Source organism: Podarcis tiliguerta, assembly GCF_965153285.1.
Source record: "Podarcis tiliguerta genome assembly, chromosome: 7".
NCBI lineage: Eukaryota > Metazoa > Chordata > Lepidosauria > Squamata > Lacertidae > Podarcis > Podarcis tiliguerta.
In genome coordinates this window covers 59,309,512-59,335,656 of record NC_139540.1, presented here as the reverse complement: position 1 = coordinate 59,335,656, position 26,145 = coordinate 59,309,512, and the positions used below count along the sequence as shown (strand labels likewise).

At 40.2% G+C, this 26,145-nt stretch overlaps 1 protein-coding gene and 1 long non-coding RNA gene across 3 annotated transcripts; one reads left to right on the top strand and one right to left on the bottom strand.

Moving 5' to 3' along the window:
* On the top strand, positions 1 to 13,928 carry LOC310681765. Its single transcript, XR_014513597.1, has 2 exons — positions 1 to 2,089; positions 7,110 to 13,928. It is a non-coding gene; the product is annotated as an uncharacterized lncRNA (long non-coding RNA).
* MYLIP (myosin regulatory light chain interacting protein) lies at positions 12,702 to 26,145 on the bottom strand. 2 transcript variants are annotated; one of them, XM_083449556.1, is made up of 7 exons: positions 25,877 to 26,145; positions 24,677 to 24,867; positions 18,672 to 18,857; positions 17,738 to 17,935; positions 16,590 to 16,754; positions 15,670 to 16,090; positions 12,702 to 14,042 (listed from the first exon to the last, which is right to left on the bottom strand). In XM_083449556.1, exons 1-7 carry the CDS (start codon positions 25,961 to 25,963, stop codon positions 13,953 to 13,955), a joined length of 1,338 nt encoding a protein of 445 aa, XP_083305682.1. In that variant the 5' UTR covers positions 25,964 to 26,145; the 3' UTR covers positions 12,702 to 13,952. The 2 variants fall into 2 exon arrangements, with proteins under 2 accessions (XP_083305682.1, XP_083305683.1); XM_083449557.1 differs by lacking the exon at positions 25,877 to 26,145 and adding an exon at positions 25,069 to 25,673.

Below are 26,145 nucleotides of genomic sequence, written 5' to 3'. Positions count from 1 at the left end.
TCCACAGCAGTCTGAGCCGCTGGCGAGGGAGGCAAGGGGAGGGAGAAAGACGGTCCGCAATGAGGGCAGACCTGAGGGCTGTGGTGTCCTGTTTGCAAAGGAGGAGGCGACTGCCAGAGCCTCTTGCCTCTCTTCAGTGGGCGACAGCAGCACCTTCCACCCCCCTTCCTCTCTGCCAGCCCAGGGATGGGGCGCATGAGGGGAAGGAGGCCCTGCGGCTACCCCAGTCATGAAGGCTCGGCCCAGGCATGGCTTGACAAATGAGGGAGTCCGTTATGTACTGAGTTGAATAGGATCCAAAATGCAGCAGTGTGATTGGTCCTAGAACAATAGGATTCAGAATCCAGCAGTCTGATTAGTCCACAGGAGCCATCCAATCCAGCTCCAGGTCGAAGTGAATCCGCAACCTGATTGGCCTACAGGAGAATCCCGGAATAAGCCAATCACGTGGGGCCCATTGTGTAAATAATGTATATAAAGCAGACATTCTGGGGGAACCTCCATTCCTCCTCACCACTATGAGCTGAATAAGAGCATGAAATCCACTCTCCGAGTATATTTCAGAGCCTGTCATGAGGGCTCCTGGTTGCTCCCCCTCGTACCGTTTCAAAAAATCTGCACCTGGGGCCACAGCCCCCTTGCCCTCCCCATGCTATGCCCCTGCCTGCTCCACTGCGCCCCTACTGTGGTGGGAATATGTGTGGCAGCAGGTGCGCAGTGGGTGCACAGTTGAGGAGGGGGGCCATTTTCTGATTTGCCTCTAGCGGCCAAATGTCCCAAGCCAGCCCTGTACTGAAAGTTCCTTTATGGTTTTGAGCAGAAGTCAAGCCACTCTCTCCATAAGGTGACTGAACTCTTAAGTAGTGCAGTGCTAAGCTGAAATATTAATTTGTGCGTGGGGTGGAGGTGGTGATGACATTTGCTAGAAACTAGAGTGCCTCTTCTTGCAAGTACCAGCCCATATGCCAGGGAAAGAGGTGACTAAGAAAACTTGAGGTGGAAGGTCATGTGACACCAGCTTTGTCTAGAGATCAAAGTGGAGCAACAAAACAAAACAAAACGTGCTACAGTGCTTTTCCCTGGGGGGACGCAAGGATATGCATACCCCTAAACATTTTGTAAATCTAAGTTTGGCCTCATTGAGGAGCAGTATTTCATATGAGTAGGAAAATGAGAGTACCCCTAAGCATTATTTTTTTTTAGAAAAAAAGCACTCCCCTGCTGTATACTAAAGGGCCTATTAGCATAGTACCCTTAGCATAGTAGGATAAAATTGTTCTTCTACGTTCCTCATGTCATATCATCATCAGGGCTTTTTTCCAGCCGGAATTCAGTTCTGGCACTTTTCAGGTGGGATCCATTACCATTATAAGAGAACAAGTGAAGTGTTCATGGTGAGTTCCAGCACCTCTTTTTCTACAAAAATAACAGTGATCGCCGCCACCAATTGTTAGGTTGTTATTTTTTTTAAAAAAAAGACTCAAGGCAACTTACAGCAGATATACAAAATATAAAACAAAACAGTAAAACCTGCAAGAAGTTATCCACCTAATGGAAATACCAGCCTGCCCTATAATTTTAACAGCACCCTATAATATTAACACATCAGTCCCTTGGTGACTTAATAAATTCTTTTGATCCAAACTGATGTTCTGGGATCCTTAATTTCGATGGAATATGAATGTACAGTTATTTTTTTTTCTTTAAAAACAAATGTTTAGGGGTTGTGGTGTTCGTACGGAGTCCCCGATCGTCTCACGGACTATTGACCCATACACCACTAATCTGCTGCCACCAACCAGGTCCTTCCCTGGTCCTCCTCAGTCACGTTCTTAAGTTAACAAAGAAGAGTGTAGTTTATTGCAAACACCAATAAACTTTAAATGCATTCAAAACGTTGTTACTCTTTACTTTCTTAGTCTTATTTTATCCTGTCTCTAACTCTTCTACCTCCCCTCACACAAGAACCAACTGCACTAATTGTCTCTCTATTTCCAACTGTCTGCCAACTGCTTTCCCAACTGCCTTTCCCAACCAACTACCTAACTACCCACAACCCAAACCTCGGGCTAAGCCCTTTTATAAACAGGTAAGCTCCGCCTCTGGCTTTTCTATTGGTCTACCTATTAACTCTTTCTCTCCCCCTGTACAGACATTTTCAAAGGAACGGGCAAACGCCACAGGGATACTCTCATTTTCCTACTCATATTGAAATACTGCCCCTCAATGAGGTCAAATGTCACAAAATGTTTAGGGGTATGCGTACCTCTGTGTACCCTCCAGAAAAAAGCACTGTGAATATGGTTCTTAGAAGCCTTTATAGTGGTTTGAATGCTGGGCCACTTGGATTAGAAAAATGCATGTTCACTCATCCTCTGGCTGGCTCTCAGTATAGCCTACCTCACAGGGCAGCTGTTAGGTTAAAATGGAGGGAGAAATACATACATGGCCTTGAGCTCATTGGAAGAAAGTTGTGATATATATGTAATAAAATTATTATTTTTTAAAAAAACATAATCAAAAGCAAAATCTATAAATCATCCTCATTATTAAGAATAATAATTTTATTTTTGTGTTGCCCTTCCTTTCAGTTCAGAGCCCAGGGCAATGTACAACACCATTAAAAAAATTCAGTCATTTCAAAAACCATTTACATTAAAAACATTATTTTTTAAAAAAAACCACCCCACTTTCCCTCCTGGTGAAAAACAAAGATAATTAACTTGACGCCATTATAATTCCATCCCTCATAACACCTCATTAAAATGCAAACACTTACGTTAATGTTCCACAGACACAAGGCAGAATGTAAACCTCGTGCTTTTTTCCTCTGAGAGACTGAACAGAAAACTCCTACATGTACAAAGAGGCATACGGTAAATTAAAAAAAGCTAAGAACAAACAAGACAGACACTGCTTTTTGGAAACTTCTCCGTTTTTACTGAATTCAGCCTACATAGAGAGACAGACAGGGTAGTATTTCGCTCTCCCATTTTCACAGCAGCCGCCTTTGCAGTGTTTGTGTTCTTTTTACATATCTGCATGTTGAGAAGGAATTGGAGCCTGTAATTTAGACAGTACAGCAGCCACCAGAGCAGATTCCAAACAGCAGTGCTGGATTATTCAATAGGCAAACGAAGCATGTGTTTAGGGCACCAGCAAAGCAGGGGCACTTTTTTGGGGGGGGGGGTCTGTTTAAAGAATTTAACATTTGATTATTATTTTTCTTTAAGCATCAAAGTAGCTCTCATGTTAAAATCAGAACTTTGTTAAGCTTTCTTACAATCCATAACACACTCCTCTTCTTTCTTTCTGTTATTTATTATATATTACATATGGGGGCCACCATAATCTTTTCAGTGCTTAGGGCTGCTAAAGGTCTTAATGCAGTTCTGTGAAGCAGAGTTTGAAATAGAACACATGAGCTACTGGCAGGAGGAATGTATGTGATGTCGATAAATAGAAGAGGAGTGCCCAAAGAGGGGAAGCTTAGTTAGTGCTTTCCCGGCTTAGGGAAGGAAATGGGAGAGGTCTAGGACCTTGCCAGAGCCTCACCCCTCCTTCCCAAAGTTGGGTGCCTCCTTATCCGTCTTCGGAAAGGCAGTGTGAAGACTGAGGGAGGGGGTGCCCAAATCCGCCACTGCCCCAAAGTTAAAAACTCACTTGCCATTTCTTCCGAAAAAGAGAGAGGGGTTTGGAAAAATGAACCCTACTGTGGCAATCTCATGATGTTCCCGATAAACTTGAAACCTAGGTTCTTACTTTCACAACAGGAGCTCCAAGATTGACAGTGCAGGGAACAGGAACAATAGGCAGGAGCTGACACCTGTCTAAAAGCAATTTAAAAGATGTAATTGCACAGGTAATAAACGCTGAGGCTTCGGCAAGTGAAAGATCACCTACATAGGCAGATTGTACATTCACTCACCCCTATGGAACTAGGTCTCCATGTTAGAAGCATAAAACAAAGCAGGCCATGCCAGATGGGCAATATTCTCTTCCATCATCCCTGATGGTGATACTAGCTGCATCTTGAGAGTCCAACCACACAGGGAGAGCTATCTGTCCTTCTTTTTGGTCAATTAAGAACTTCTTTAGAGACCCTTCTCCTGCAGGTAGCTAGCTATTGGAGAGAGGCATCTTTCTGCGGCAGTGCCCAAACTGTGTTGGCCCCTCCCCAGGCAAGTTCACCTTCCACCTTCCTTATTATTTGTTTGGTGCCAGTCAGCCCTGTTCTCCCAAGCTTTTAATAGCAGATGGTGTCTTTTATAACAACAACGCATCTTTTCAGCTTGAGTTGGGTGCTATTTTTATTTAGTGGCTGATCATTGCCTTTCAATCGTCTGCTTTAATATTGTTTTTACAATCTTTATCGTATTGTAATATCATCTGTTTTGAGGCTTATGGGAAAGTTGGGTTATAAATCCCTTAAATAAAATAAACAATAAAATAAATAAACTGAGCAGGCATGTAAAGATAAAACTGAAGGCCAAGAGAACAAAGAAGTCAAGGTTTAGAGAAGAGGTAGGCAACATTATGTCTTCCAGTTGTTGTTGGACTCCAAATCCCATCAGCTCCACCCAGCATGCGGGTGGTCAGGGATGAAAGGACTTGGAGTTTGACGGGCAGCAGGTTTGCTTTCTCTGACGTAGAGGAATCCAATATTCTGCTGAGCAAAATCTGGCAAGCATTTCTGGTGACATGGCGGGACCAAGGATTGCCTAACCTGGAGCCAGATGACATGGCAGTGGAACAAGTCCCCTAACTAACCAAACCTTAGCTAAAATCCCACTGAAAGGAGATCTTCACTGAGATCTAATATTTCCTTCCATTTTCAGTTGGACAAAGATTGTTCCGTTGTTTTAGGCTTTCAAAACCAAAGCATGAGCAGGGTTCCAAATTATAATACTTCAAGGACTCACAAAGAAGGAATGAATCTGTGTGGTAAAAGACTTTTTTAAGCCTGTTTTTTAGAACACAAAATGATCAAAGCTGCATGGACTATATAACAGATAAACACACCCACCCTTCTGTAGGTGGTGTCAAGGACAATAATTGTCAGTTCTAGAGTTGCATCATAGATAAGAACTACCTAACAATCTAAGCGTGGGCATGGCTAATAATACTTTTTTGTTCCTGTGAATACTTCTTTGCTTTTAGCAACATTACAGAACATGCTTGCCATGCGACCAGATGTTCTACTTCTGAAAGAGGGAAAATAACTATATGGTGCAATCTACACACATATAAAAAGTGTTCTGAAAATGCTTTTTTTTTAAAAAAAGCGTTTTTAAAAATACATTAAATTTTCCATAAGGCTCACCATTGCCATCTAGTGTCACATTGTATATTGCACCTAAAACACCCTTAAAACAATTTGTTTACAGCTGTACCTTGGGTTACAAACACCTCAGGTTATAAACACTTTGGGTTACAAACTCCGCTAACCCGGAAGTAGTACCTTGGGTTAATAACTTTGCCCCAGGATGAGAACAGAAATTGCACGGTGATGGCACGGGAGCAGCAGTAGGCCCCATTAGCTAAAGTGGTAACTCAGGTTAAGAACCATTTCAGGTTAAGAACGGATCTCCAGAACGAATTAAGTTCATAACCTGAGATACCACTGTATAGCCAAGTCCTTTCATTCCAAAAGAACAAACAGAAAAAATAGTGTACCAAACAACTTCTTCTTAAAAAACTAAACAAAACAAAAAAACCCTTGAAAACCAGACAAACTTGAAATGCTCAATTATTTCAACTACATTTTTTTTTTTAAGAGGGAGTGCTTTCTCTGAGCTCCCCTGCCAATGTTTCAGTTGTAAATTGCCTGGATATATCAAAACAATATTTGATTTGCTGTCACATAAAGTAGGTTTTGCCAAGTAAGGTTTACCAAACGTACGAAAATTATATGCATGGTGCCATATGACTAGCTCAGGATGAACCTAGCGTATGGTGTTTTTTAAAAATAAAAAACAACAACCTGTGTGGTTTGCTTGCATATTAATTGTAATTACTGGAAAAATGCAGATTGGGGACTAATTTACACGTTTGGAATATTATTATTATTATTTATTTATATCCTGCCTTTTTCCTTGAAAAGGTCTAAAGGCAGCTTACCGATAAAATAGAAACAGCAAAAACATAGTAGGGGGATCATTAAAACAATTGAGCATTAATCGAATTAAAGCTATCTAATAAAACATACAGATAATTACAATGAAAACATCACAGCACGAGCACATTAGTTCCCAAAAGCCTGTTGGAATGAGAAAGTCTTCACCTGGCAGCAGGACAATAAGGAGGGAGCCAGTCTAACTTCTCTAGGAATAAAAAGCACATGATTCAGCACTTCTGGCACTTTGCCACTTCACTGATAGGGGGTTGTATTTTAAATGTTCCGCCCTAACTCCCTCCATACAGAAAGCTAGCATCTTTTGAGGGAAAGCTAGACTAAACTACTTCTGCCTGACCAGAATGTTGTGACATGGAGAGAATAATACAGTGGAACCTCTGGTTACGAACATAATTCGTTCTGGAGGTCCTATCTTAACCTGAAACTGTTCTTAACCTGAGGTACCACTTTAGCTAATGCGGCCTGCTGCCGCCGCCATGCCGCCCCCACGCAATTTCTGTTCTCATCCTGAGGTAAAGTTCTTAACCCGAGATACTACTTCCGGGTTAGAGGAGTCTGTAACCTGAAGTGTCTGTAACCCGAGGTACCATTGTAATCCTATTTTCTCACAAAAGTATGTGAACCTCTGCACCACCACTGCAACAGGAAAGAGCGCGGAACGTTTGTACCAATAACTGTGAATCACTTTTGCACCAGGATCCACCTGCCTAGACCTGGAAAAATCTAAGCATGATGGGTAAAGTGGCTCTCCAGGTTTGCCCATGCATAGGAGCTGCCTTTGCAATAGAGGTATGTCAAGCTGCAATGGGCAGAAGAGGAGTTATGAAGTGTGAGCTGCAGGAAATGCAATAACTTTAAACTTAGGACATCTTTCACAAGTAATTTTACCACTGACCCAGAATGAACATGCTGAGCATTTTAATCACATAACTTCACTGTTCACAATTACTGGGCCATTATTTATATTTTCCAGCTTCTGAAAAGGTCAAGTTCAAGGACCCCTGGATAGTTAAGTCCAGTCAAAGGCGACAGTGGAGTGCGACGCTCATCTCACTTCAGGCCGAGGGAGCCGGCATTTGTCCACAGACAGCTTTCCGGGTCATGTGGCCAGCATGACTAAGCCGCTTCTGGTGCAACAGAACACCATGACGGAAGCCAGAGCACACGGAAACGCCGTTCACCTTCCCACTGCAGTGGTACCTACGTATTTATCTACTTGCACCGGTGTGCTTTTGAACTGCTAGGTTGGCAGAAGCTGGGACAGTGGTCCCACTCATCCCAGTAATGCCTTCATGTTTCCGAATTGATTCTGGAGGTGTATTTCTGGGTGCAGTAAGCCAGCCATATGAATGCATTGATCCCCCACTAATATATTCATTAAACTCTGTCATTCAACTGGCTGAGCGAGTTTTCCAAAGCACTACAAAAAGGTATGGTTATTGAAAACAGATCTCTCAGAAAAAAGAGGTGCTTTGCATTGCTTTTCTTTTTTTTATGCAACACTAAACAGGCCCCCAGCTTCCTCCATGGTAACTAGTAAGAGCTGCCCTGCTACATCAGACCAGAGGGCTATCTAGTTCAGCATCCTGTGTTTCACAGTAGTCAAACTGGTATTTACAGAAAGCCCACAAGCAGGTCACGAGGACAATAGCACTCTCCCATTGTTGTTCCCTAGCAACTGGTATTCAAGAGAGATCTAGGAGGTAGCATACAGCCATCAAGACTGGTAGCTGTTGATAGTTTTTATCTTCCATGAATTTGTCTAGTCTCATTTTAGCCCACCTAAGCTGCTGGCCATCACTATATCTTACAGCAGCAAATTCCATCATTTAAGTATGTGTGCATATGTGTGTTTGTGTGGAAAAGTACTTCCTTTTGCTGTCCTTTCTCCTTAACCATTCTATTGATGACCTTATGGCATACCAAGCAGCTTATATCAATCACAACATTTCCAAAGCATGAACCATACACCTAAGTGCCTACACCTTGCTAATATAATGAAGTATGCTGAGTGTCAGTTATTAAGTACTTTGCAAGGCTCGATAACATATTGGCAAATAAAATGCCAGCAGAGGCATATATGAGCTTAGTTGCCAAACTCTTCATTGGGTCATGATGTTAAACTACAACAGCTTTCAATAACCTGGTGCCCCCCAGAAAGTTTGGAATACAATTGCTGTCAGACCAAGCCAGGATTGAGAACACATGGATAGCACCCAGCTGACAAAGGCTGAACTACACCAACTTAGAATAAAGAATTTCAAACAGCAAAGAGAGAAATGACCTGCCTTCCGTACCACCAACTAGTTTTAGGTGCACAAAACTTTATTAAGAGCAGTTTCAGATCAGGAAATTAGCCTAGAACCTAGTAAGAGAAGTATGCATTTCTAAAGGGAACTTCATTTGCTTTTAATGAAGAATTTAGTATACATAATTTTTCGTTTAGTTGCTTTCTAACTGCAACTCAGAATAAGCCTTATGCTTACTATTTTGCATACACTGTGCAGAAATGCAGAACTCGGGCTCTCCCCTACATCTCTTCATCATCATGGAGAAACACAAGTTCCGCTTTGGCATGAGGGACAAAGCATAGACAGATGATGTATGAGTCACTTCTGCATCATCCCTTCCTCCTGCTTCTGTGCCAGATGCAGAGAGATTGGCACTGGAGCATAACAGCAGCGACTCCCATATCCTTCCACTTCAGTTTCTACACAGTGCAGTGTTCTTCAGCCTTGGGTTGTAAGACTGTAACTCCCATCATCCTTGCCCATTGACTAAATTGGCTGGGGATAAGGGGAGATGAAGTTTACAACAGCTGGGATCCAAAGTTGAAGAGTATTGCTGTAGTGGAAAATACAGTCCAGTGTGCATTAGGTTATATGTATTTTCAACATGGATTATGTGCAAAGAAGAATTTGTTGGGAACAGTTTTAATCTCTCAGTAACATCATCTATAAATGGCTGCAAGTGGCTCTTAATACTGTATCAGCAAAAACTTGTCAGCTTCCTGTAGCCTGGTTCTAACTCCACAGGTCCTGTATTTCCCTTTTATCCAGTCCCAGATGGCTCTTTATGACTTCTAGTGCTTGAACTTGCACAACATCTGTGGAGAATCTGTGGTCCAGCAGATACGATTGGGCTCTTAACGCCTATAAACCCCAGCCAACATAGCCAACAGTTAAGAGCTGATGGGAGTTGTAGTCCAGCAACATATGGAGGGCCACAGATTCCCCGTTCTCGGTGCAAATGCTTGGTGCAGTGTTGTTACATGTACCTTTGCTATGCCTACTCAATAGAGCTCAGCAGACAATAGAATCTATTTTTAGATCAATACCCCTTTAAAAAGAAGAACAATTTGCTCAAAAGCCACAATGTACTAACCTCAGAACAATAGCCCTTGCCAACTGCAGTAATTCAAAGTAATTGTCGCAGCACAAAGTACAGGACACAAAATGTGGAAAATGCAAAATATCGTCTGCTTCACAGAGAATTCAAGATTTGTAAGGTTTCCTGTAGAATTACTGTAAATTGGGGAAACAGCAATTTCTCCCCTAAAAATGGCTACATGCGTTATTCATATATTCTACTATCTGCTCAATTTTTATCTGTAATATTGGTTTAATAAATTACACAAGGTTACAGGGTAAATTCCAGGATCAAAGTACCCAAAGCTGTTAAGTTAAAGGCCACTTTCATTTATGTACCATATAAACAACATCAAAGTCCTACAGTCTCTTATGTGATGTTTACTTGCAATTTATGCTCCTTGCATTCTTTCTTGTCCCAGTACTTTTCCCTTTTCAAGTTGGAAGCAACACTGAAGCTTTTAACCACTTGGGCTGTAGGTAGCCAGCTATGCCCTGACCACTGGCTTTCTTAACTACTTCCTTTGGGTTTGGATAGAATAGCACGAATTAGCAGTAGTAGGTAATATTTGGAAAAGTTGAGAGATGCAAATGGTTAAAAAGGACTCCAGACTGGAAGCAGCAGGAAATCAGAACAAGTGTTTATATCATGAGCTCGCAAGTTACCAAGAGAAAGGAGATGGAGAGTCCTGAACTTAGAAACATGCACCAGCTATTTACAGCCAGCATGGAGCAAGCCTGATGTTCTGATAATGCCTGCACCATTGCTTTGCCATTTAACTTTTGGTTAAACATGCTGCATCACTTAAGATAAGCTTTGAAATAACTCGGTTGTCAGAGTTAAAAGTCCGTAATTTATAACCAAATCTCTTGTTAAACATTGACCTAGTGTTCGCCTCAGTTTCAATATTGTCCTTAGCTGCAGAGGAAAGCAATCAGGGCTCAAAGACCAAGGGAAAGCCTAGGTGCATATGGTATCTACGTTATACAAGAATGCAGTATTTTAGACTCTGGACTTCTGTGCCATGTAAGCAGTACAGGAAGGAACTTTTACTTATCATTTCCGTGCTGTTAGGTACTTGGCTGAATTTCCAAGTCATGAGTCTTTTCTTAAATTAGTTATCATGGAATGCCTGTGGGTTGTTGTTTTTGAAAACACCACCACCACACATTGAGTTTTACATGTGTTGCCAGGATGGTGCAGTAAACTTTTACCTCACCTAGTTACCGGTACTTTGCCTCCTAAGAGCTGCTGCCATTGTGATTTCTGTGAATAAGAAAGTCATGAAAAACATTGCTTGCATTGTCAGTATGTGATAGGATGAATTTACCCTTCCCCTATTTGAGTATCACTCTTCCAAAAGTTAGCACTGAGTTCCTATTTCTATTTGAACATATCTAACTTGCGTATGTGGATGCAGTATCGTGCGCTTCCTGTTTTGTAACACTGCAACAACCAAGCAACGCCTCCTAAATTTTTGGTAGGCTTCACCATGACATTGCTACATTCTCTTTCCAAGTGTAGCTTTATTAGCACCAAAGAGCATGCACTGCACAGCCTCCCCTCCATCGATGGAACTTCACAAGTTAAAACTAGTTAATTTTCCATCTAACCAAAGGCTTGGTCAAGTGCTGTGACTGGAGGTTGAAATTATTCCCAAAATTCAGAGAGCTATTAGCGGCTGGCAAATAGAACAGTGTATATAATTCTACTAGCTACAACATTTAAACTGCTGCTAACACCTGCCATTTCTCACCCACTTTCTTTGAAACCTGAATAGATCAGAGATTCGCTATTCCTAATATCTTACAGATTTGTCCCATGCTTTGAAATTGGGTAAAATGCAAAAAATAAAAATAAAAATGTAATTGGTCCTGTGGTTGCATATTCGTGTTCTGTCTGTGCCTTAGGAAGGCTTGCACAAAAGGTTAAACTGTCTTTATCAAATACTCCAAGCTCCTGAATAAAGTTTGCATTTAGCTTAACCTTTACACTTTTATCTACCATATACTTTACTTTGACTTAGTTGATGGAATCACACTGCAGGGCAAGGGGGCAAAACTAAACATTATCAATAGGTTATCAACTAGATTGTGCTCAGTATGGAAAATATGCATTGAGTGCATTTAAGTTTCCTTTTATCCTAAAGACTAGTTCGCTTTTATTGGGTGTTTTTAAACATTTGCTGAAAGACCAGCTACTTTCTAAGGTAAACATCATTGTCAAACCTGATTCATTTTGCCATTAAAACAGCCTATGTAATTTATAATTCAGAATCTACCCACAAAGCCTAGCTCCACCATGGCGGATTCACCTAAGGCAGCTTACAAAATCCAGTTCTCTAGTTGTTAATGCCCATCCCATCCTCTTTTATTCTATTTTACACCCTCAATTTCTGGCAGTTACAGGTAGATGAAGTTAACCGGTTGCAAGCACCTTCTTTTGGATCCTCCAAGGCTTTTCCACTGTCCAAGAGCAAAGAGCGACTAGCTGGGAGGGAGCTGTAAAGCAATGACATTTGGATCGAGTCGTGCATGTGATTATCTCATATTAACATCAAATGAAGACAGAAGCCTGCTCCTTATTTTATGCAAGCTTCACCTGCATCAAGCAATAGTGTGGTGTGAATGTAGAGAATAAATAAAATGGGGATAGGAAAAAGTTTCCAGGATCTTACTACCATGCTTGAACAATAGCTACAGATACTTCATGAATTTGTCCTTTTAAAGTGCAATCATATGCACACTTTTGTTCTTTTTATGCCGTTTACTTTGTATTGATGTTTCATTGGCTTTAGAAATATGTATTGATACATGTTAATATGTTGTACACTGACTCCTGACCACGGGAAGGCTATTATAGAAATATCTAAACTGGAGAAATATTGACAAAATGAATGTAAGGAAGCATAGTGTCAGTGTAATTAAACATAATGCTTAACCCTAAAAGCTATGTAGTATGGTTATGTTTTTGTCATTGTGTCACACGTGAATGTATGTAAAAATCTAATTAAATAATCAGAAATAAAATCCCTTCCACAATAAACTTCTGTCCACTGTCTGCAGCTCTCCCCACCCCCTGCCCTGTGAGAGGCTGCACATGGATGGAGGTAACCAGGATGTGTCTGCTGGTGTCTTGATCTTGCTTGTAGTTAGCATTAGTATGTAAGGCATGCAAATGAAGAAGTACGGCAAAATTCTGTATATAAAAAAGTCCTTTATTAACCTGAATATATAAAAAAGACAAGTTGTCTACCATAATAGGAGTTCTTGCTTCATGTGGAAAGAAAACTTTTTACAAAGTGAAAAAATAAATACCTTTTGGAGTAAGGTTTATACGCTAATGTGCCATAAAAAAGTAGAGCTTTAATATTTTGACAAAATGTCTGTGCAAAGAAACAAATGCATACACACATTACTGCTACATTAAGGCAATATGAAAAGTATATTCAGAAAGTCTCAGTAAAGTGACTTTTCTAGCTTTCTTTTTAGCAAGTATTGCACCCAAACATGGTCATCTAGTTTTCAATATTTTGGAGCATTCACTAGCTGACCAAAGTCCAAAATGCCCAGGGACAGGGTTTGTGGTAGAAGGTAAGACGGTTTTAAGAAAGAATAATTTAACACAGCTGCATTTTAGAAAACCATATTAATATTATACTGTTTGAGAATACATTTCTCCCAACACAAGGCAGATAAACAGAAACAAGTACAAGAGAAACAACTGACTCTTGCAAGAGAAAAATGTTTCACAGATGTTCAAAGTTACTTTTTTTAATGTAAGTATTTCAGCATTTTCTTCTCAGGAGGTGCCCAACAGGCTGCCAAATTTACTCAAATCTTTATAGTAAATTTTGCAAGTTACCTATTTTTGATGAAACAAATACAACTATTTGCTTAAAGCTTTGCAATCTTAGGTTCTTAAATACAAAGATTTAAAAATAGTTTCTTCAGTGAGACTAAAAGCAGAAACTAAGTTACTGTGAAATAACAGATGTAGATATTAAAAAACTAGTTTTCCTAAAAGATAAATGGAGTGATCATGCTAAATAAAGTAACTTTAAAAACAATATTTATAATTGCAAAAACAGGCAGTGTTGCCTTTGCTGGATACTACGGAGTAACTTTTCATCTTTCCTCCTCTCAGATTTTTTTTGTATATTGCCATTTTATAAATAAATGTTGCTTCATGTGACATGAGGTTGTCTACAAGTCATTCACAGTATACCCATAAAACAAATTCTCTAAACAGAGATCGCTCCCTATTCTCCCCTCCCTCCCCCCATAGTTTTGTTGCGGTCGTTTTGACTATAATTGCTGGCAGATGCTGAAGTGACTGCTCACCTTCACCATCAATGGAGTCGGAGAAAACATTAGTGCAGTATTTTGGAAGTACAAGATAGTTTAGAAGCTTGTATAGTGTACATCGTCCAGTGATAACATGGAGGTCAGATTACGGTCAGATTAAGCAGGCTGGTGTGGGTAGGCAAATACACATGCTGGACGTGCTCTACTCGAGATCTGCAAACTGGACATGACTAGAAGGAAAAAAACAAAAGTTGGAACATTTATTCACTGTTGTTAACAACTTTATGGCTAATATAAGGGTTTATCAGTTCACATAGCCTGAAGGTTCTAACACTGTTTTTCTGCTGATATATATTTAAGTTTTAAAAATACTTGTCACAAAAGCAAGCCTTAGCAGATTAATACGAATGTGTTCATATATATGCTCCAGAATCTAAAGTAGAAATCATATGATCTCCATGTAAGTAGTACTGTTTAATTTCAAGATGCCACAAAATGTTGACAAATGTGAAGTTCCAAAGAATTTCAAGCTTATGCCTAATATTTTCAGCAATTTCACCAAAATCTGTGTTACTTACCTGGTAGGTCAAATTAGGCATTTGACAGGGTGTTTTAACTACTACTATCTCCATCTTCTCTCAACAGTATGCCAAAGAGTCTAAGGCTATACACAGTTATTAAATGCTATGAACCGATGTTCCCTTCTATGTCTGTTTTGTCAACTGGTTTGAGAATTTGTTTTAAGTATGGAGAACAGCAAAATACTTTGTCACATCACATTATAGCATAGCTCAAAGCCAAGTAAGGCTTAACAGAAATGAACTGAATTCTGGTGCACTACTGCTGTGACACCATGCTACGAATATGACAAGTCAGAGAATGGCTTGCTGTGAGGTCCAAACCTGGGCTTGCCAGTGTTTGTTTTTGGCTTACCACTTACGGTTTATTTGGCCAAACAAGCCAGAAGCCCAAGTTTGGAAATCACAAGTCAAGCTCTGGCTTGTTCCTTTGCAACTGGGCCGGACCCTGCGATCACCGTATGAGGCCCTTCTTTATGTGCCCTCACCACGAGGTACAGAGGGTGGCAACGTGAGAATGGGCCTTTTCTTTTGCATTTGGATTTGTTTTTCTAAGGTCCTATACTCTGGCTTAATGAGGGAATGAACAGGAAGGTGATGGATGGAAAGCGAAAAACTGTATTAGAGGCAAGGAATGGAAGATCTCGCAGGGTGGGAAGCTGGAAGAAAAAGTTCCCAGGTGAGAGATGGGAGGGTCCGTCCACTTTTATGTGACACAAGGGTTAAGTTTTATCTCTGAAAGAGGACTTGGTATTTCCTTCTTTTCTTTAGATTAATTTTTTTATTGTATCATATGCTGAAAAGTTTCAATTTTTTTTTTAAAAAAGGAGGGAGAGAGAGAGAATTGTCGTTTTCTGCAGTGGCTCTGTTTGTGGAATGCTCTCCCAGCACCTTCACTACATATCTTTAGGCATCAGGCAAAAATGTTCCTCTTCTCCCAGGCCTTTGGCTCATTAAACAATCTATGACTTTTTAAAAAGTGGGTGGGTGGGTGCACGCACAGGGGAAGGCTATTGCTTTGTTTGCTTTCACTATGTATTTTTGTGTTTTTATACTCTAATCTACCCTGTGATACTGAGATGAAAGGCGGTATATAAATCTGATAAAAATAATGCAGCAGCAGCAAGGGAGGAGAAACATGATTAGAGTATTATGTAACAGCCCACTGCTCACTCACATTAAGCCACAGTTGTTTTATACTATGCTTTCATGTAATGTAAAAATCAGACCAATAATTTAATATGTGATTCAGTGTTGTTGTAATTAACTTAATAATTACCTGTAATTGTGCAGCACATGACTCACAGCACACGGTGTGACCACATGGACAAAATGTTGAATTTATTTCTTCTTCACAGCATACCATACATAGTAGGGATTCTTTAAGCTTCCGTAACTTTTCTTGAAGAGCTTTCATCTGTTGGCAGTTGAGACCTTCACAGCTATCACAGTTCATACTGCTTTCTGAAGACTTAAGGGGAGAACTGGGCGGGCTCTGGTCGCTTCTCGAAACAAGATCCACAATGCCAGCATTGTAAAGGGCTCGCCTTGCATGATCATAAGCTTCCTTAGATGTCCGCTTAATATCAAACACATACTTTTTGCCGAGATTAATATTCTCATTCAGGAACAAGGATGCTAAATGGCCCTTTAAGTCTCGACTGTACTGCATCATAACAGCACTAGTAACAGTGTCACACCTATCAGAGTGGGGGGGAAAACAAAGTATAACTCAGTCAAACTGAACACAAAGGTGAAATAACAGGCTCTGTTTATTCAAATAATTCTAATACTGTAATTGCAATGAGAACATGGAAGACTATTCTAAAAACAAAACGGCATTCTTAATTTGAATATTTCCATTCCCTAAAAGAGAATAGTTTGAAATGGGTTGTTACAAGTTTGATAAACCAGTTGCATGAGAAATTTATTTAATGGTATGTTTAGGAAGTGTTAACTTTATCTTGTGTTCATACAAGAGGTTTCTTCAAGCACTTCTTCCCACTTCAGATATAAAAGAATATTCCTAACCAAAAAAATTAAATCCACTCCAGAGGCAGCAGAATAAAATGAAACCTTTTATTTCACAAATATTAAAGTTTACACTATTGTTATATCAACTAAAAAGAGAAACTTAAGCACTTATGCAGGAAATATTTGATGCATTTGAAACTGGATTTGTTTTCTAGAAATACAAACCTGTAAAATGCATGTGTTTCTGTTATCGCTCTGTACAGTCCACTAGCTGCTCTGGTGCTGACCATCTTGAAAAGGTGAACTATGCTATTGCCAGATTCCTTTGTGACAGTCAAGTACACATTCTTTCCAGACTGCGTTGCCATCTGAACAACTGGGTATGCAATCCTGTAAGGAAGGCAAGTATGTTAAAGAACAAGTCCTGTACTGAGAGCCTAAAAGACTCTGAGGAACAACTACAGGCCAGCTATAGTTTAGCAGGGTACATTTAAGGTTAATACTAAGCTAGAACAATATAGCTCTTTAAATTTATTTATTTAATAATATATAACCTACATAACAAGTGTTTCCAAAGCGTAAAGCTAAATTATGAAGAGAACAACGTAAATAGCAAAAATATAAATACACAAGTATAAAAAGGTCTTTAAAACATTAAATTACAAGATCCTGTGTAGTATAAAATGTAAAATGGTTCGTTACTCTTCAGAGAAAGCCCACTTAAAAAGTTAAGTTTTCAACAGTCATCTGAAAGCAAAAATGTTAGGTGCTGTTTCCATAAAGCTGGAGTCACAACACTACAGGCCTGGTTTCTAGTTCATGTCAGGCAGACCTCTGGAGCATAACAAATCCTTAACAATGCCCATTTGGAGGAATGCAATTGTTAGGTAATGATATATGCGTCAAGGCAATCTCTTAAGCAATCTGGTTCCACATCATGCACTACTGGAAAGAAACAAAGCCACCTACAACCATTTCGACAGCTTAATCTATAGCACACGGGGGTGGGGGATCTCGAGCCCATGGACGTGATTAGGCATGGCAGTCCTTGCCATTTGGCCCTTGAGATGCCCATCTGCCCATATATGTGACATGAGTTAAGAGCAGGTAAAGTCAGTGCTTGGATGAATGGGGCTTTGCATGCACTATTAATCTGCTGCTTGTAAAGACCCAAATGGCTGAGGATCACCTGACTGCTGGGCACTTGGGAGGTGTGGGGTTGGCGAAGGGGAAGTCCTATTGGAGAAGTGCACCCAGGTGAAGTTGAGCGTGAATCATAGAGAACAACAGGTAGCAATGGTTGAATCACAACAGAGGTGTATCCCCCACAACTCTTCTGAACCTTTTAATGCAGTTTAGTAAGCATTTATTACCTGTTGATGGGAGTGAAGTCATCTTTACACATGGCAATACCCTCAGGACCAATTCCAATAAAAAGTTTCTGCCCTTCACTGTCTCTAACAGAATGCCATTCCACCCCATAGTTCTCCAGTGTTGACACAATCTGTAAAACTTGATACTCTGCTGAAGCTTGGGTGAGGCCTTCAAGTTCCTTATGCTTTGCAGTAATACTGTAGGTAACAAAAAGTTGAGAATAGGTTAATCATTCAGCCATGCATAAGCAAGGTACAGTGTTTAAAGACATATTCAATCAACTTCATGAACATTTTATAACTTTTAATGATTTACAAGATTTTAATACTGGCTTTTATCAAGAAGATCTCAAATGTTATGAATTTTATAGATTTATTTGTAATGATACATTGTTAAGTATATTTTTTGTCTTTATTTAAATGTAACTAAGTATGGTATTACATAATATTCAGAATTAAGGTTTTACATGGTAACACATTAAACAGTTGTTGGTAAGATTGGGTGCCTTTTGAGAAAAACGAAATTAAAAAATTTGTTGAACAATGAACTATGCTTTAAAAAACTCAAACACTAATTGAGGAACAATCTCACCACACTTAAACAATTATAAATCTTTACTCAGTTCAATAGGAGATGTAAACATTTTCAAATTCTCCTATTGAGACCTGCCTTTAAAAAAAAATATTTTATTTAATCAGTCTAAGAATCAGGAAAATATATTATGGTAACACACGGGTAACATATAGATTCAAAATTAAAATCCTTAAATATCATGAGTACTACAGAAAATGAAGAAGTCTTAGATATGACTGTGTTAGCATAAATCCTGCAAATAAAAACGTGTGGTTTGCAACTGCAGTGGTTTTGCCAATAATATGCATCTGAACAATTATTTCAGCCATGGTAATGTTCTTAGGAAACAAACCCTCTTACCTGTCCAAAACAGTAGTGGTAAGCTCCTTTGCACAGAACTCTTCATAATGATATTTGGCAGTATTTTGATTATAATCACCAAACTTCAACTGGGCAAGTAGTGCACTAAGTTCAATTGCATGTTCAGAAGAACACTGAAGATTACCAGCCAGAAGATCCTCCTCTATATGCAAGAAAAACATGTGCCTAAAAGGAAATTAATTTTAAAAAGTATTAAGTCATATTTAGTAAAATATGTGACAGAAATAGGTCTGCTCCTTCTTTTAAAATTCACAAGATATTGTTCTGATTTCCCTATCTGTAAGAATTGGAAAATAAATTACAGAATACCTCAGTGATATAGAATAAATTGAAAGTCTGATTCATCTTGAGACATTGAAATAGAAAGACAGTATTAAAGATGAAGTTTTAGTCGAAGTGAATGAACAGAACAGCATCTATTCTAAGTTTATTTCCAGGAAGGAACAGGAGTTTAGTCAGGGGAAGGTCCTTTGCATGTGACTTCACATATTACTGAAGGATGATGGCAACTTACAATCATGAGGCACAATAAAACCCACTATGAATTGTTGAGGATACCTCCTCTGAAGATCAATGATTTTAAAGGCATAGCAAACTGAAGGCTTTAAGGTAAAGAAAGGCAAAGATTTGAACTGCCCCACCATCACAGCTGCATTGCCAGTTCAACACATACCGAACACACATAAGCTGGCAGAGGTTGGCTTGTCTGTACTGAGTGTCTCTCAGATATTAAGGAGGTCCCTTCTGCACTATACACTTAAAGCAGTATCATACCACTTCCCCAAAGCAATATCATGGCCTCCCCAAATAATCCTGTAAACTGCAGTGAGACTAGTTAGGAGATCCCTATTCCCTTCCCCTATTCCTTTTCCCAGGAGACTGTGCTATGAAAGGGGTATTAGTCTCCTAACATCTCTCAAAACTCTTAACAAACTTTAGTTCCCAGGATTCACTGGGGGAAGCCATGACTGTTTAAAGTGATATACTACTTTAAATGTACAGTGTAAATGGGGCTGAGGGGAATAAGAAATCTGTCATGAGCAGTGTTAGAAACAGATATGAAAGCTAGGAACTAAATGGCACCTTAAACCTAGGTTGTGGGTGCCACAATGGAGTGCCTAGGTGAGCTTTTTTTGTAACAAGAATACAAAGCTGAAAATGAATGAACTGCAGCTAAAATCTTAAGTTAATTTTTCATGGTATAGTCCTCACCTGAAGACTACAAAAAACAAAGCCATACTTCCCCTGCCCACCTCCCTAATATTCTTATGAGGGTCTCTTCTCCAGTCTTCAGATAATGGCTGGAAGTGGGGAGGCAGAAAAAAGGTCCCCCTTTTCTTCCAGTAGTGGCAGTTTTAATCTGAAATCTTAGGCTCAGTACTGCACCCAGAGCTCAGACACTGCTTGCATTAATGAAATTCCCTTTCACAAAACGTGCTTAAAATAATGGGTTGTTTCGAACACTGGTTATGAGTGTATAATATTCTATTAAGTATCTGGTGACAGACCATTACTGTAGTTGTCTCACATATCAAATTAGAAATACTGTTGCACCTACTAATATATAAGTGTATTGTGAATCAGATCTTGCCCTCCTTCTAGTTCAGAAGTGGAAAGATGGTGGTGAGGACTTTCTCTTGGAAAGATCTGTTGCAGAGTTAAGATCCTTTTTTATAATTCCTTTTAAAATCATAACTGAATATTCTGGCCAATATTGGTTATAACTCATAGGACTGCAGGTAAGACAATCGCCCACTAATCTGCGAGGGAGTTATAGTACAAAATAGATGCCAGCTTCTGTGCAAATAACTCTTGTCAATAATGCTAGGTTTTTATTAGTTTACCAGTAAAATAGAAAACCAATTTTTAAGTTTAAAATACATGGATCACAATCTGAGTCTTCTTTCCCCCTTGAACCTCCCCCTGAACCTTACCCCAGAGCCCAGCGGCCCCTTTTGAGTAGAATGGAATGGGAATGGCGGGACTGCCAACTGCTCCCCCCAATGCACATTTAGTAGTGCACTGAGGCAGTAAGCCACTGTTTGAGCAGAATGCCTCAGCTTTATGGGGGGAAACAGAAGCCGATGGCACCTTGTACGCCTCCTTCTGGCAACTCCTGCACCCGCTGGTGCCACAGGGTTTGCTCTGCTTTCATTTGGACCACATCAGCAAGGCCAAGGGAGGGGTCCTGACCTCTGCGCAGCCCAGGACCCTCCATACACACTGCCCAGGCTTGCACCCTGGGAAGGTCACTTTGGTGCTAACACAGCTGTTTGAAGGCACACTCCATTGTCTCTTGAGACACATGGATGCCAACAACAAAAGGAAGGAAGATTTATCTAGATCAATGTGCAAGAATCTGAGCAGGTGGAGAGTACTGTGGTTTGTAACACAATACCTTTTATTTACTTCCTAAAATTTATATACTGCTTAACTGTAAAGAAAACAACAACCTCAAAGCGTTTTACAAAAAGGTAAAACAATAAATCTGCCAAGAAGAAAAATCACCCTCAACAATTTAAGACTTTCAAAAAGTTAAATTAACAATAGGCTAAAGACAGCTTAAAACTCACAAACATTTTCTAAACATTAGGGCAAACTTGTCTAAACAAAAATGTTTCAGCAGGCACCAAAAGGAGTATAGTGAAGGCACCTGCCTGACATCAATAGGCAGGGAGTTCCAAAATGTAGGTGTTTCCACTAAAAGATTTTAGTTCCTATAAATGTGGAATGGGTACTATGTGGCACCCACCTATAACAGTGCCATTTCTGTCAATATGGTTGAGTGGGCATATATGCGGTAAGGCAATCTCACAGGTATCTAGCCATGTAAATTGTATTAAATTGTGTTTAACATTGTGTTTTAATTATTGTAACCCACTCTGGGACCTTAGGGTGAAAAGCGGGTAATAAACTATTATTACTGTCATATTGTACAATGGCAGAGGCGGCAAGATTCCCAAGCTTTGTTCATCATTGTCGATTGATAAGGGAGGGGAAAGCTTCATGTAGTTATATGGATTCAACACTTTTTTCAGCAACCACCACAAGATTTAATTGCACTTGGGCAAGACAGAACACTTACCTAGACAAAATATATTTAGACTGCAAATTACAAGTGTGAACTGTACTGTACATGCAAATTCAACAAGCCAGTTTTAATGCAGCAAGCTGTTTGAAACAAATTTAAATAGCTCACTAGAATGGCCAGAATTCTGATTTTATCTCTTCGGAGATCAAACTGAACTTTAGTTCTTAACCAAAAAGCTAATACACTAGATGTTAGAAAGTAAAATGGAATTAATGGTTTTGTCATGTCCTTAATTATAGTAGCTGTTTAATTTCTGACCACTCACTACAAAAAACAAGTTACTTTATTCCAGTATTCTAAATGCATTACTACTGAACTTTAACAAGAAGTTTTAAAGGATAAAATTTAATATAAGAAGTTTCACATATTTACTCAACGTCAACAATGCTTACTATTCCAAAAGTAAGACAAAAGTTTAGACTTGTTACTTCTTCACAAAAAGCCTCGACCACAAAAGCAGAACTTTCTTCCCTGAAGCAACCATTTCAGACCAATCAGGAGTCCAATTTCCCCAGAAACTCGGCTTTCTTCCAATGCAGCAGTCACCGATTCCATAGAACAGCCTGGCAGCTATTAACAAGGGTTACTTTCAGTCAATGACCTACAGTTACATTGTTGTTGCTTCTCTAGAGCAGCCGCCACACATCCTTCACTGCTGCCTTCACTGTTAGCGAGTAAAACACAGCCACACCCAGAATAAGTTTTGAGACTAAACTTTCTCATTGCAACTCATTTCTGAACCTTGGATTTCTCGATTACTATCCTGTTTTTACCTAAAAACAAACTACCAGGCAGCTCCATGAAGCTTCCCTCAATTCCCTGGAATAAATCCAAACTCAAAACAATTTCCAATTATATAGATGGCTTCCCAACACCCTGGCACAATTCCTTTTAAAAGTTAAAGTAATTACAGGAGCATCTTAATTAAAGTTTTTTTGTTTCTTCTCCCCATCCCCCACTTTTTACAATATTCAGGTACCAGAATACTGTAAAAACTATGTATTCTGAAGCATTTCAACTTAGCACATGGACTTGGAATAAAGGTGTTCATATTTAAGACCATGAAATTTCAGCTGACACACTGTTTGGGCTTCTTTTCCTGGTTATAAATTACTACAGTAGAATATGGGCAAATGTAATAACAATGATTTGCTACTGTGGAAATCTAGGTTTGAAGAATTATTCAACCTATTAATTAAGTAAAACAGCAGAACAGCAATCACAGTTTCACACTTAATGTCATGTTCTCAAGCCTATTAAAAGCAGTTTCATGGGTCAAGTCAAATCAAAACAGACCATTACGTCTTCAAAATCCAATCTAATTCAAATTTATGTGGAGAGTGCTCTAGGGTTGAACTCTTGAAATTTATAATAGCCAGCTCTCACATCTCTCTCACACATATACAAAACTTCCATTTACAAATACATATTCACACAATGGTTGATACTTCAAAAGAATAACCTAATCTCAGTACACTGTTTTCTACACAAACAAAATGCAAATACAAGGGAACTGATCCTGTCACTGCTCTCAAACTGATGCCTATTCTTTTTCAATGGCACAGACTAAGTGAGGATGAAACGTCAACATTGACTCTCTTAAGCCTGGAGGACTATACACTACGACAAAGAGAATGGGTTCCCCCCCACACTGGTACTCTCATTCTTTGGAACTTGCCAACATTCATAGCCTTTCAAGGCAGTTCAGAAAACTGTTGCTATATTAACATATGACAGGATCGAACTCCTGGTCTTCACTTTGCAAGTCTAGCACAAAAAATGTGTGAGTGTTAAGGTTTAAAAGTCCCAGACAGCTGTAAGCCAGATTTTGCACAGTAACTGTAACAGAATGAAAAATATCCCCAAGTTATAATGCACAGCATTGTTTTCTTAAAAGTAAAATATTAACCAAAGTGATTCATGTAAGAAATATTGTTCCATCACATGCAATGAAAGCTTTTGAAAACATGATACACAATACAGGAGGTCTGTGCACTTAAAAAAGAAAAGAAAAGAAGATGCAGCCTGAATATTAAAAAGCTGTACGGATTATTTCAGAAGTATTTTAGTCCATAAAATATTAGCAGCCCTGCCATCCCATGAACCTAGCAGCATCCAGATTCGCAAGCTGCCTGCCTAACAAATAGTTAATTCATTGTTACATTAGAATAACATTATGTAGAAAGCATGAGAACAGCATAAATGCATTCATGGAAGAGTTGTGATTATCTGCAACCATCTACAGTTTGGCTACAGTTTGGAAGTGAGCATTTTTCTACAAGAAAATGTATTTTAATAAAATCTCACCATGCTACTGAAACATTTCATCTTAAGAATTATATGGCTACCTAAATAAGCCCCATAGGGAATAAAGGTGGAGTCTTCCAAGTGCATTTTAAAAGTGTAATTACACGATTTTTGTCAGTGTTTGAATTCAAGTGTAAGCTTAAGATAGCTACATATTTCCTAAAGGGAGAAACCAGCTGTTTTCTCTTTGTGGTTTGAAGAAGGGCCTAAACTTGTTTGAAACATTACTGTAATATGATATCAGAGCTCTGTAAACTGAAACACTGGGTGGAACAGTTTCCTGCTATGAACATTTAAAAACGACCTGCAATAACACTGCTAAGAGGTTACTATCGGGCAAACACTTTGTTTTACTTCCACTTGTAGAAAGGCTCCTGTAATTGCAGGAGGTACTACCCAGGCCTATATATGAACATACACTGCTATGGTATGTTTTATTCCCCATAACAAATACTATTTTACAATAAGACCTTAGCTTCAGATTCAGTTCTACAGACACATTCATGTCACATTCTAAACTTCTACTGGTGAGTTGCATATATTGAAAATAAAGTATGAAGAGGTCTCACTGGGAGTTCTTTCTTACCTTGTCTGTTCTTGCAATATGAGATGGGGCTCCACAAAGAACTTGACACGTAGTTTCAGTCTGTAAGGAGGCAGACCATCCATCTGCTGGGATATTCTATTTCGCAAATTCAGCCACAAATTCTCTCCTTTGTTGCCTGTGAACTGGAGTCCGAAGTAATCAACTTCTATAATGCCCAATCGCCTGCAAACCTATGATTAAAAATTGGAGCATCATAAAAGTTAGTACAAGAATCATCATGAAGTAGTGTGGCAAGACGTTGTTTAACAAACTACACGAAGTCCACAAAACAATATGCCACTTGATACTGGTGGGCTGATAAACAAGCATATACTACAGAATGACAAGCTAAATCAGATTGCTCTTAGGGTGCCAGAACCAACACCTCATACCTAAAGCTTGTAGAAAGAATGACCCTTCTGTGCAAGAACATTCACCATGTTGTAAACACCAAATCCAAAGACTTGGGTCTCCTGCCAAAAACATGTACAGTTGGGTGAACGTTCTGGGTTAAATGAGCATAAACAATGGGCGCAGCTGGACCACTGCATAAAACCCTGAACTTCTCCATGCACAGGTTGAAAGCAGACTGTTCAATCAATCCCACGCTCACATGTGCCATGTACATTTACACCACGTGGTGCCAACGAAAACTAGAGCCTTGCAGGGTTCAGTTGCCTGCCGCAACAAATCTAACGATTAGTCCACATGCCTTGCCAAGCACAGTATTCCTCATGCAGGGGCGATACATTTTTTTTTGGGGGGGGGGGCAGTCAAGTCACCTGCCATCGCCCCTGCAAAGTGCCACGTAGCTAATGCTAGTAAAAGGGGGGAATTTCAGGATGTGGGATGCGGGGGGGGGGGGAGCCGCAGCTCAGTAAGCAACGCGTGGGAGGCAGCCAGAGCAGCAGCAGCGTCGCTGCAGGCTCCGCAGCTCCGAGGCCGTTGCATCCCCCTCCCCTTGCCTGCATCCCCCCACATCCCGATCCCCAGCTGCTGTGTGTCCAGTCCCACCTAGCAGGAGAAAAGGCGGCGGCTCTCGTTCGGAGAATCTCGAGGCGAAGCAGAGAGCGCGCGAGAGCAGCCCCGTCGCGGCTCGTGGGTCGCGAGCTCCTTCAACGACCATTCATGAATCAACGGCGGGTTTGCGGGAAGGGGGGGGGAGAGAGCGAGAGAGAGCGAACGCGCGCGGCTCTTCACCTGGTCGAGGCAGTCTTCGCCGTTGGCCTTGGCCTCTACCTCCACCTCCATCACCACCGCGTCCGGCCTGGTCACATAGCACAGCATGGCCGCTGCCTTGTCGCGAAGACGCGCACCGAAGAGCCCCGGCTGCCTCGCGGCTGCCCACCACCACCCGCCAGCCCGCGCCCTCCCCCTGCGCTCAAACCTTATCGTGCTTTGAGGCGAGCGGCAGTTGGCGCTCCTATATCTCTCCTCGGCGCGCTCCCCTCCCTCCTCAGCCCCCGCCC